This window comes from Anser anser, assembly GCF_964211835.1.
Source record: "Anser anser genome assembly, chromosome: 10".
NCBI classification, from domain to species: domain Eukaryota; kingdom Metazoa; phylum Chordata; class Aves; order Anseriformes; family Anatidae; genus Anser; species Anser anser.
This window is the reverse complement of record NC_139730.1, coordinates 14,512,325-14,525,785: the sequence shown is the minus strand read 5'-3', so window position 1 is coordinate 14,525,785 and position 13,461 is coordinate 14,512,325. Positions and strand designations below refer to the sequence as shown.

The following is a 13,461-nucleotide window of genomic DNA, read 5'->3' as shown; positions in this document are numbered from 1 at the left end:
CTTGGTGCCATGACCACTCCCCTGAGGAGCCTGTTCCAGTGCTTGACCGCCATCTTAGTGAAGAACCTTTCCCTTTTATCCAACCTGAGTAATCAAACATAAATCTGGCTAACCATTATCTGTAAGTGCATAAGACTGACCTACCAAATCCCCATCTTTTTGGAGACAGAGGGCTTTGATGTAGTATCCAGCACAACTGCTGCTAACACCGACATATACCTTGAGTTTTTTATTAAGCAGGGTTTCACACTATTTGTATATAATTTTTAAGCACCAGATTCCTACATGTACACAAGAAGCAGGCCTGGACCAATGTACTAACACTGAGCAAAATCCAGGGATCAGAGTTGAGTGCAGAATGCTGGTCAAAGATACAGGCATGAAATTGAAAAGACAAATAATATGCTATCAATGCTATGGACAACAGCATCTTGCGAGACCTTACTTCTCAATAAAAAAAAGCCCTTTACCTACCTGTGCCTCACTAGCAAAGCAGATCTAGACTTGTAATTGTAGCACTGTCACACAGACCATTTCCATTTCATTCCATTTCACAGTTTTGCTTCATTCTTGTCTGAGCTTATTCCTCAAAATGCTGTATTTTAGAGGCAATAAGCAAGTGTTTTTCCTTAGAGGAACCTTCAGCAAGTTATTACAATGATTAGGTTTTAGCTAAAAATTTTGCTAAAGGACACAGAATAAAAGCACATAGCGTTGGTCTGCTGCCACAGAGTATAATAAAACTTCTTTCAAAAAAGAAAGATGAATGAGTTAGGGCCAAAAGCGTTGAGCTAAACAATACATTTGCTGATATAATTTGCTTAGTTTTTAGATTCACAAAGGGAAACACACATTTAGGGACAGGAAGTTGGTAAAAACCACCAAAACAAGAAAATAACCCCCTTGTAAAATGTCTCTGCTGTAGTATATCTAGGAATGCATATATATATATATATATGTGAGTACATGCAATTGCTCTGTTTTATTCAGCAATATCCACAAGAAGTCAACATCCATTTCTACAGAAAGCTGTTAGGACAATCTGTTCCGGTCAGTCCATTTACAGTTAAGTCTGTTTTGCTTTTTCTCTGAAGCAGAGCATAAAGGACTTGCCAGGCACTAACAACTAGAGAGCCTTCCAGAACACTGCCTCAGGCTCAACAGGACTCTGTCAGATGTAGCTAGAAGGAAGACGAGGGATGGAAAAACACGCAAGTAATTAACAGCAGATTTGTGGGAAGCTTTCTTATCCTGTTCTCCTCCCACTAACTCTCCCCCTAATTCACCAAATCACACAAAGATCCATAGGAATAAGAACTTTCCACCTGAGTGGATTTCACACTAAAGCATCCAAATGAGCCTGTAGGAAGTGGCTGTGATCCAGGCTCCTGCAAATAAAACTACAGCAATAAAATAGCTTTTCACAAGCTTTTATCTGTAAGGATCCTACAACTCTATTTGAGATAGCTTTATTACATGGCATTATCACGATGAAAAACACAAAGGTTCCGAAACCAATATGCAATATGTTGCACAAGCACCATTATCCTTCGCAATAAATAAATAATGATAATTAAAAAAAAAAAAAACAATAAAACCAATCAACAGAACACCACAACTTTTTTTTTTTTTCCTCTCTCCACTGGGAAGTTGTAAAGACAGCTGGAAAGTTATTCAGGGACACCACACACCATTTCATGATAAACTAAGCACTGGATTGCCAGTCCCTCAAATGACTTTGTGGATAACTGGTAGAAAAACAGAACTTCTGCAGCCTCTTATAGGATCCTGAGAAAGCCATATATCACACAGTGTAATACAGTCCCTTTTGCATGAATTTTAGTCAAACTTCCATGCACTTGAGTAACCTGCATTACACTGGGTGAGTACTTACTTTTTGGCACGGGAACTGTACGTTTCTCATCAATCATTCTATAACACAATGCAAAGATCAGTGGACATAAAGGTTATTTCCTCAGATGACTACTTGGGTTAGTCTAGAACCGTAAACCTCCTGCAGGCAACACCACTACATCAATCAGCCACACCACTGCCATACCTGGACCAAGTACTATGACCAATACGGACAGCCAGCTTCAGCAATCATCTCCCGAGAGCTGTGCTGATTGCCACTGTACACGTTACTGTGCTGACACATTTGACACAATAACTTCAATTACTAACTGGAAATGGCATATCAGTAAACCTCTATGCTAAAAGTTCTACTATTTCTTCTGTTTGTACAGAAGCAGAAGGCACTTCAGATGACGGCCTGAATTCATACGGAGCTGTGACCTGGCTTTGTGTCCTTTCATTCAGCGTGTCCCTGAACAGGAAGCATATCTGAAAATAATGAAGTGGCTTTGGCTGTCTGCCTTAGTCATTGCTCCATTTATAAGGCATAAAAGTGTCTATGTGAAGTTTTGCAGTGCAATCTAAACAAACAGATTTGGAAAGGCTGCCCTCACCATGCACAGACCATTAGATATGCTCACAAGCCCAGGGCCTGCAACAAGCCTCACTGCCTTTGCAGCAGTGACTACAGATCCTGACGTGTTATTTACCTCAAGAAATTCTTCCGGATGCCTGCAAAAGCATCTCTCCATTCCTGGATGCACTCCCTTTGTTGCCAGAATGCCTTATTTATTCTGCATGGAAGGAAAATAAGACTAGTAGCATTTATTAGTGTTTTCCTTCCCACAGATTAGAGTAGAAGAAATGTAGTGACAAATGTCATAACAGACAAATGACGCTGTTTCGTCAGATTATGGTGTATGTTTATGCTTAATGTACCATACCCAAGGACCAAGGCTGTGATTCTCTCACAAATTAATTCCATCCAAACCCAAACTGCTGATCTGCATTTACAGACTGTTCAGGCCTGCCCACCCACTCACCTCCTTTGCATAAGCAGTAACACTTAGGAAACTGCAGTGAGGTCAGGGAATTGATGTGATTGAAAATACAGAAGTTTCACAGCTCCTTGAGGTAGCTCACAGTTGCAACTGCAATACTGCTTGTGCAAGTAACTGAGGGTATAGTTTTTCTATTAATCAAACAAGGACAGATCAAGACTTACCCCTGTAGACAAAAGAAGCTGTTAAATCAACTCAGCTCAGTGAGCAAATTAAAAAAAAAACAAAACACTACAGTACCCTACTTTTGGTTCTGCTATTTCATTCTACCATTTGAGAGTGTTTTACTTGGCAAAAATGGTGGGTCAGAGTCCTTAGTCCAGTTCTCAAGGGTGTAACACCCTAGAATCACAAAAGGGCATCTGCTGGACATGGCGGAAATGGGATCTCTCTAAGCTCGTAACAGAGCCTCTAGCTATACCTGAACAGACCTAAAAATAAATAAATAAATAAATAAAAGAATTCCAAGCACCCTGCAGTGATTGTTTTAATTTGCTATTGAGCTCAGAGAGAAAGTCAGATTGTCCTTGAGGTCACTAGTGGATATGTTGAGAAACAGAGAAGCTCTTCCTTGGCTTGATACACATCAGTCACCACCATTAAATGTTGTGACATTACAGCTAGCTGGGCTGCTTTTGTAATAAGAACTCTGCACTAAAAGGGTGCCGAAAACAAAAGATAAAAGCTGGTAATGGCTCACTGATTAGATGGAAGCAGAAGCTTTAAAGCGGCCTTTAGAACCTAATACCTTAAAACATCTCACAAAGTCTGGTGCTGCCTTCACAGTACCGGTCACTTCATTTACGGTATGAAAAAAAAAACACCAAAAAACATTTCTATTCAGGAATATCTATCCTATTTCAGGCTAAATAACATGAGTACATTCAAAGTACATCTGACTGTAACACCACATATCATGACCATCCCAAAGAGTAAATTCTAGACTGCTCTGCATATTCACAGAAAACGAAGAGCAATAGGGCTTAACTGGAACAACAAAGCAATGCCTTGAGTGCTGATGAGCAGTCCCACAAGGAGCTGTACTGGGTCTGGCTGGGATGTTAACTTCCCCTGCAGCAGCCCATACAGTGCTGTGCTCTGCACTTGTAGCTAGAACAGCACTGGTATCACACCAGTGTTGTGTCTGCTGCTGAGCAATGCTGGCACAGCATCAGGACTCTCTCTAACCTTCCTAGGGGGTGGGCAAAAAAGTGAGAAAGGAACATCACCAGGGCAGCTGACCTAAACCAACCAAAGGGATATTCCATACCATATGATGTTATACTCAGCAATAAAAGGTGGAAAAAGGAAGAAGAGGGGAGGGGCGGACCCTCGTTGCGAAAACGTCTGTCCTCCCAAACACTGGCTACGTGCTTTAAGGCCCTGCTTCAAGGACGTGGTCAAGCATCGCTCATTTGTGGGAAGCAGAGAGTAATTTCTTTCCTCTGCACTTCCACACAACCTTTACTTGTTTTGTTTTTTTTTTTCCCTTTCCCCCTCCCTTTTCCCCTTTCCCTTTCTCCCTTTAGTTAAATTGTTTAATTAATAATAATCTTTCCTTAATAATTATTTTTTCCCTTTAATTAAATTATCCTTATCTCAACCCGTGAGTTGTTCTTTCCTTTACTTCTTCCCCTCCTCTTCTAAGGAGGGGGAGCGAAAGAGCGGTTGTGGTGTTCAGCTGCCTAGCACGGTAAAACCACCACAGGAGCTCATACGAGCCACAGCTTGATCTAGCCAAAGGTTGATTGTACAGAATGGAATAAACTATGAACAGCACATCCAGAGAAGCACTCTGTTGCTGTTCAGCTGCACTTTCAGTTTCCCACCAAAATCAAAGCTACTGGCTCTTGTTCAGATGTATGAGTTACATGGAAAAGCTGCAGAACAGCTTCTGGGAACATGCAGGAACACAACACTTCAGAGACGAGCAGCAGTGATTAGTCTGCCCATAGCCCTAGGAACGGACAGATCGGCCCTTGTGAACCCCCAGAAATATGGATGGCTAGAAGCAAAAGAAGCAACGACATTCAAGACAGAATTGCACAGACTGCAGGGAAGGATGCAACATACTCGTGGCAAAGCAGCTGGGAACTGATTTTCAACTGATGCTAGTTGCTGTAGCAGTGCAAATTGTTAGGGTGCACACACTTGCCCTACAGTGCTGTTATTGCAGACGGTCAAACATGGGGTCTGAGAGCTGGGGTGCAGATGGCTCTATATCCATGAGTCTCCAACACACAGAAAAAGTTACCACAGCTCAAAGAGAAGGAGGCTCTTCAGTTTGGGGCTGAGAAACGAGGGACATTCAGGGTTGTCTGCAACTGGTAAAGGAAAGATTCCTTTCAGGGTCTCAGATTTATGCCATCGGGCTTAAATGGAAAGGTTTTTATTCTCTTGGCAGACTCCTTTTTCTCCAGAACTGACAATATGGGCACTTCCCCTTTCTGCATGTAGGCCCCAACCTTTTTGAAAGATGAGATGTGCTAGGAAAACAGAAGCTGTGTTCTAGCTTCTCCCTCCATCTGCATAGCAGCTTGCTCCCACGGGAAATGCATCTCTAACCCTTTCCCGTATTTGCTCCCTTATAAGGAAGGCTTTCCAGACACTTGGAGGAAACCCCTGCTTTTCTTCCCAACTTCACTCTCAGGCAGGTTTTGGGTTTTAAATCCAGCATATAGCTGGATTGCCAGAGTTGGCTCCTCTGCACCTTATCTTTTACCCCTCAAACACACGCCAATGAACACGTACAGAAGGGAATGCAATGGAATTATAAATGTTCTTCTGCACGAGAAGGTTCAAAGCTTTGCTGATTGTCCAGATAGTGCCCAACTTGGTAATTTAGTGCCATATTCCTCTAGCAGCTGTCTAGCTAGGTTAAGTCAGTCTCAAACTCTACAGCTCTAATTTACAGAGTTCATACTTTTTGGCTAGGACAGATATCCAAGAACACCTGTGTTTGAATGCTTGGGTATTTGCCAAATTGTGCTAGTCTAGAGGGAGAAATAGAAACAGATGGGTTGGCTAGCAGATAAGCATTATTGCTGGAGTAAAAGCTTGGCTGCTAGAAAATCAGATTTACAAAACTAAGGAAGAGAAATACTGCCTTATAGGAGACAAGCATTTGATCCCATCTACAATCTCAAGACAGGCATGTTATATAAACAGATTAATTATTGCCATCAGTAAAGTGTTTTTCCAACCTTTCTACTTTCTTGTTTTTCCTCCACTAAGCCTCTTATTCTTGTTTCTCTCTATTGGACCTTTTCCAGTACAACAAATCTCTTTCGAATGGTGATGCCCAAAACTGGACAGCTGTTCACACTGAGGTCTCAGAATGACATGCTGACTAGAATGGAATTTTCCCATTTTACACACAATGCTTAGGTTAACACACCCTAGAAGTACCCGCTGCTCCGCCCCCCCCCCCCCTTTTTTTTTTTTTTTACAAAGGTATCCAGGGAGGCTGGGGGGTTCAGTTTGTTTTTTAAATTTGCTTAGATCAATTAAACCCCTTCCCATATATCTTTACTTAATTACTAATGCCATTTACCTTCCATTCTGCATTGACAATTTTTTCTCCTATCTATTGACAGTTCTTAATACTTGACCGTATCAGTTTCAGTGATGGTGATCTATTGGTGATCTTGGACCTTCCCTCTAATACATTGAGCACTACTTTAAAAGGTAACATCGATCTTCATAGTGTCTGCAATCCCCCCTCAGCTCAATGTTTCTTACACTTCTTACAATTTTTTTCAAGTGTGTTCACTGGTACCTTAGCCAAGAAGTTAGTGCACTCACACAACAGAGGTAGAAAAGGACTAATGCATGCAGGAAAATGCAAAAAGGCTTTACTACAATAAAGATATGTTGCATCTGTTTCTTCTCTCTTATCCACAAGAGCAGTCACTCATGAAGGAGGAGATTTGCTTTTAGCAAATCCACAGTGGATGCATCTGAGCACGTATTATGTTCTAGGCACTTAAGAGCTGATCATCCACCCAGTGGTCTGGCATCTTTCCATACGCTGAGGTTGTGTCCTGTAGTCCTGGTGTAATTTCCACATTCTCAGGCAAAGTGGGGTATGCTTTCAAAGCCCTTACACACACCTATCAACAGAATTAGTAAGGATTCTAAACATTTGTCAGCTGTCCTGTAAGTATTTTAGATAATATGTTGTCAGTGATAGTACGTATACATCTACATTATCCACGGATCTTCAACACGCTCTTGCCCTGGGCTCATGAGTTCTATCATTTAATGAGTTGTGTTAAGCACTTCTCCAAGAGAATTTTTAGATTTTTTGGTGATAAACAGTCAACTGAAACATGATAAATAATTATTTGTTTCTTCTATTTCACCAGGCATTATTATCTTTTCTGCAGTCCATTAACACAGTGGTTTTCCCTCCTCCTAGACCCATAATCGTGGATCACGATGATGTTTTCATTTCTTCTTCACCTTAACTTAAATTGCACTATTTCCTTATAGTTTATAAAAATACTTCCTTCCACACCTAGATTATCAATCAGAAGAATGTGTCCTCGACCCCTTTGACAGCAGCCTACATTTATGTTGACTTAAGTTGGTCATGGTACCAGAGTCTTACACTGACACTAGACTAAGCCAATCTAACATCTCACCTCCACTGAAACGTGAAGTCTTGCTCTCCTTTACTTTCCTCATTTTCAGTCCCATTTTCCTGTTCTGGTTCTTGTTTCACCTTTAGCGCTTACCCTTGAGAGAGCTGATTCAGCTCATTAAACCAGCAGCAGAGAAATTTGTTGTTGTTTGGGCTTTTTGATGGTCTATTTTCCCACAGGGAAAGATGGATAATATCACTTAGCCCATTTCACCTAATTGCAATCTCATGCTGTTTTGCGTGAGTTTCAAGTCATCTAAATTGGAGCTGCCATATTTATTCCTTCATCCCCATCTAAACAACTGTGTCCCTTTGCTTGTGTCATCACTAACACTCATACCAATAGATGGTGAGCCAGCAAGGGAGGCTGACTTCAGCCAAAAACTATTTGCTTTTTTTTTGCCAAGTTATTTGTTTACATTTCTGTGCTTTTTAGAAAAATAGCCCTTACTAAAATCTATCAGGGTTGTTCTAACTTAAATACTGTTTGCCACAGTGAACTCTTCACTGTATTTTAACTGGTCTGTTTAAATGCCAGGTGACTATGACACCTCTCACAGATACCACGAGCTTCAGGAAGTATTCAGACCAGCATTTTCACTACAACAGAATGCAAAACCTACAACTAAGACCAGTTTTAGCATTCTGGAGGTAAAATAGTTTGAATTATTCTTACCAGGAGGAGCTTGCAACCTCAACAGTCAAGATAAAGGGAATATTCTCCTCATACTTAAAAGACACAAAAATATTAAGACAGATGAATTAAAGGGGCAATTTGTCAAAGATGCTTACATAGATTAAAGTTGCTTACATAGATTAGTGAAAGAGTAACAAGGTAAACCAACAACTTCCAGTTCTACAGTCCCTATCCCATGCATAGTCACCATGTTAAACTTTATTAGATAAATAACCATCATCTTGTTCTTAGGCAGCAGAACCTTTGCCACAGTTCAGTGCTGCTTCCTTTATCAGGAAGTCTTATGAATCACAGTGACCTCCTCTACTCTGTCACACTTACCACACGAGGATAAAAAATCATAAATCACCTATCTGCAAATGCAGTTTCAAATTACACAGCTCTGAGACACACCCGAGAATACTGTTAAATAAACATTCACAAATCCAGCTCATTTATAGTTGCTATTTTTAGAATGTTCTGAAACATTCAGTGCCTTGATATCAAATTTCAACAGAAGTTTTATTTCAGTATCATGCATCAAGAAAAAATCCAGAATGCATATAAAAAAAACTTAGGACATTTCTGTGGGGAAATCTGTCTTCATTTCTGTCAGTCTTTACCTGCTTGTCAAAACTGTACATTGGAAACTTCTCTACAACTATTTTTTTTATCCACTGCAACCCAGAAAAAAAGAGAACAAAAGTGGCTGACTCCTCAGTTCATTGCCAGCTTTCACAATGCTGTAAAATTCCTGTTTGCCTATCATACAGTGACATTTTCTGACTTCGGAACATCTTTTCCTGAAATCTGCAGCATATTTTTCAAAGTACACTTACTGTGTTCCCTCAGTTGCTCATGATGGTTCAAATCTCCATTTTGGAAATGCTGTTTTCCAAATGTGAAAGTCTGTGTACTCAGATTAAGAAGTTTACTAATTACATCTTCTGGGGAAATATTTGATTCCTTACTTCCTTTCTTTCATCAGCATTTTACAGTTGCGCATCCATTCTCTCCCTGCCAACATTACAATCTTGCTAGAAAATTAGTTGTGTTTTGTGTCATATTCTTTAATTTGGGCCTGTATTACACATGTTCTAGACTCCTATTTGTCCACAAAATTTTCTGTAGAGGTACCTTAGGTGCACAAATACCAAGAACAAAGGTATGTAAGAAATTAGCTGAAATACCACCTCTATTTTCCCCCATCAAAAAAATAAAGCAACCCATTTAATGCATGCCATTAGTTTTCACCTCAACAGAATTGCTGAACATCTTACTGGAGAAGATGTCAGTAAGACTTACTGAAGTTTACTGCAACAGAGCTAAGGCAAAGAACGCCTCTCACAGAGACCACATCTATTTTTGATCTCAGAGCAAAGCAAAAGTCCAATGTTTACGAAAACAAATGCTGTTTCCCTGATACTGCTTATGTCTCAGAAGCTATTCAAATTTGAGAATCTAGAACATTATGAGCTCCTAAGTCTAGATACATGCCACAGATGTATTTTCACTCCTTATTAGGAGAAAAATCCAGAGGAAAAACAAATAGAAAAGCAGCAAATTCCATTCAGAAAGTCACTGACTCCCTACTATTCAATGGCTTCTTCCTAGAAAAGCCTATGTTATTGACGTTAACCCGACATCTTTTGCTTACACACATTTACATATTATACATGTACCCTGAGCCCCATCCTACATTCATTTATGCAAAATAACTGGTTTCATTTGTTTTCCTCACATGTCAGAAAAAAGTGATTTTGCTCTTTCCATGTGAATGATGATAGAAAAAATAATATAGTTTACTTACCGAAGGATTTCTTTCCGAGTGAAGAATGTGCAATCCTGTTAAAAAAACAAAATGTATTACCATACGATAGAAATATTGAAAGTGAGCGCAAAGGATTACTTTTTAATGTTTTGGGGAGAAAACTTAGAGCTGGCAGAAAAACATTAAAGATAACATATATGTACCATCTGGTTTTGATTTGGAAAGCAATATATGCTATAAAGTAACTCTATGGAAAGCAATGTATGTTATAAAATAATTGAAATATCCTAAGGTATTTTTTTTTTAGGGAAAGTTATGCCCTGTATTCAAAACTAGAAACACTAATGACAATGAAATACTGGATGATCAGTTCTGCACATTGCTCAGGCCATGAGTTTAGAGAACATGCAAGTTTGTGTCTCAGAGTTACTGGCTGATGGGAGGGTGGGAGCGCCAGAGTGCTAGATGCTAGTATAATGAAACCACAACACTCCTGATGACTACCTGCTTCTCTCACAGGCCTGGGTGATGTGGCAGAGCATATTCTTAAGAATTCAGCTCCTATCCTAGTAGGTTTTCTCCTTTAACAAAAACATTTAAAATACACATCCTAAAATCAGCTAGTGACAAGATAACAGCAGACTTGTTATGTCGTACCTACGAGCACATACAGCTACTGTACCCTCACCTTGGTCCTGCTCTTCAGTCAACTACTCAAAATGCATTTTGTCCCTAAGGTGAGAATTAATCTGGCTAAATGCCCGCTTCTTCAAAGGAGGGGAAAAGCAAATGATCACAGCTAGCTGAAGCAATCAACCAGGTCGTCTCAGGTATCCAGGTATGGTATCAGTCCTGCCTGGTATCAATTATTGAGTTTGCTTGCTCTCCTCCACACCAAGCAGGAGCAGAAGCAGCTTTCCCTTCCATGTATTGTGTAGCAGAATAGTGTTACAAGGCAGGATAGGAAGGCACACTGTGAGCTGCCAACAAAGATGTCACATTGTCTGGAACTGCACAAAGTGAAATAGGAGCCAGCTGGGTAAGTCTTCATTAATTCCAGCTTGTTCACCACTTACAGTCAAACCACCACTAAAGGATGCATCATTTACTAATGAAAGGCAGGTGCAATCTCAAATGATGGTGGTGCCCTGAGCAGCAATCATCCCGTAATTATATAGGCTTGAGAAAGCAGCAGACACTGTTACTTAACTAGAAAGCTGACACGGAACTGATACACAAATAGAGATAAAGATGAACAAGATAAGTTACCCTTTACCTTCCAGAACTCTTGTGAGAGCACCACTAAAAACCACAGCAAGATGTCATATCATAAACCTTTTCTGATGAAAGTCCACATTTAGTTTTTTTTTTTTTAAATCCAAGTCACTTCACTTCTTTGACAACAAACATTATTGTATTCCATCTTTAGTTTTGTCAAAGGAAATTTTTAGTATTGTAATGTAAAAACATGGACACTGGAAACCTTTATAACAACAGACAACACAATCCTATGTTTCCCTGTAATAGCAAGTATTTGCCTGACCGCAGTATTCCAAATACGCCTGACAATTACATGGCATTGTGTTAGGGGTGTCACAAAATTTACAATGGTTTCTGAGACCACTTTCAGAGAGCTTAGAGCTATTCAATGTCAAGGCACCAAGGTCAGGACCCTGGCCTATACTTCCAACCCACAGCAAGACCTTACACACCACTTAAAAAATGCTTTGCCTGGCTGATCCTGAATGGCAAATGCAAAAGCCACGGCTCCAGCCTCTGAGAGGGAAGTCCAGCCAGCTCTCCTGCTTCTCTCAGCTTATTTCTGTTCTTCCTTTATGCTGACTTCATGCCAATGAGTAGTATAACTGCATCAGAAAATTCAGAGAAAGAACTAATGTGTTTGGAAACTAACCACACAAAATGGGATTCATTTTCAGCTTGGATCACCTCCTTGTTGTGGCTTAGAACAGTGTCACTAATTCTAGCACCAGTGTTAAGAAACTAAAACAAGTCATTACTGGTGGGAGGGAAGAGGTATAGGACTGCCCTTTTTGTTGGAAGCACGGCCCCAAGTTGGATTAAAGTCACCATGGAACCCAGGTCTAAATATAATTTCATTTTGTATTTGCTGGAACTCCATCAATTTAATTCAAATTTAATTAAAGACTTTTGGCCAGAGAAGCACGGAGGTGAATCATCCAATTTTCTTCTGGCTACTTAATTCATACAGAAAATACAAAATGATGGACAATAAATAGTAAATAAACATGTCAAATTAAGTCCCTCATATGGAAAGGTGAAATGGGTCCTGGGAAGTATTTGTGGTTTATGCACATGCCTACATCAATCTTCCTTAAAGCCATGAATATCATGGAATGCATCTGTTATCATGTAGACGGTATTTTAGTCTACCATTGATTTACAAAGCAATCTGCCTATTCTGTTTGGACACTAAAGACATGAGGAGTCCAGCTAGAAAAGCACATGCTAAACACTCAAAGAAATGTGACCACAGTTTTCATAATTTGTATCAGTTCTAGATTTCCAGCAATCCAGAAATGGAGACTTTTATTTCTAATGCTATACAACAGCCTGAAAAACTACTGCTAACAGGAGGTCCCCTGTGGGTTTCAGGTTATTTAGGACAGAGGTCTTGCCTTGAAAGATTACCTACTCCTGCACTTGAGAAAATACCCGCTCCTCTTCTAAGATCAACTAACCCACTTGGTCTGTCCTTGTGTCCTCAGTAATTAAACTAATTAGAAGTGTGACAAAGGAACACTGATTTTTTTTTTTGAGATAACACAAACAAATCTGCAATCACCCACTTCCTTATGGCTAATGAAGACTGAAAAACAAAGCAAACAATTTTGTCCATTGATTTCAATTAGATCATTAGCTCGTATAATGGAACTTGATTCTCAAATGTGGCATTTAGGTAGCTTAACTGGTTCTTAAAATATTCTGCAGAGTAAAGAGACATATAGCTTGTGTACTTTGGTTTTATGGGTGGCTTTGCTCTTGGCTGGTGGTGTGACCTTCTGCTAGTCACACAGTGTTGCTCAAAGCTAGATTAACAGTCTCTGCTCTTAAAATTTCCTTTATAAAACAGCACAATGTAAAGAGCTTAGCAAAACCAGAACTGGCGTTTTACTCTTTGACCTGCTATGTCAGGTGAATGCAAGTTTAGGGCAAGATGGTAACAGACAAACACAGCAGTCTACTACCTTGTCTATTAGTCTGTAAGACTTCACTGCGAACTCCTAGATCAGTTCTGCTTTGTGTTTAGCTCTACAGGGATTTGAGCAAAAAATAAGAGTAGAGATAACGGTGCTGAGAATGCTGATTAATCAGCATTAATTTTATGTAACATACACATACAGAGTGTAACGTGCGGTGTTATTCTGGAACTGGACCATGTGTAATTTGTTCTGCGAGATCTATTGCCTATCCC

At 39.9% G+C, this 13,461-nt stretch overlaps 1 protein-coding gene across 1 annotated transcript in view; it reads right to left on the bottom strand.

Moving 5' to 3' along the window:
• Nucleotides 1–13,461, bottom strand: part of ACSBG1 (acyl-CoA synthetase bubblegum family member 1) — an 88,148-nt gene that overhangs the window by 20,127 nt on the left and 54,560 nt on the right. Inside the window, exon 20 of the mRNA XM_083849950.1 lies at nt 10,047–10,081. Within this exon, the coding sequence (XP_083706076.1) occupies nt 10,047–10,081 (35 nt within the window). The remainder of the gene's footprint in view (nt 1–10,046; nt 10,082–13,461) is intronic.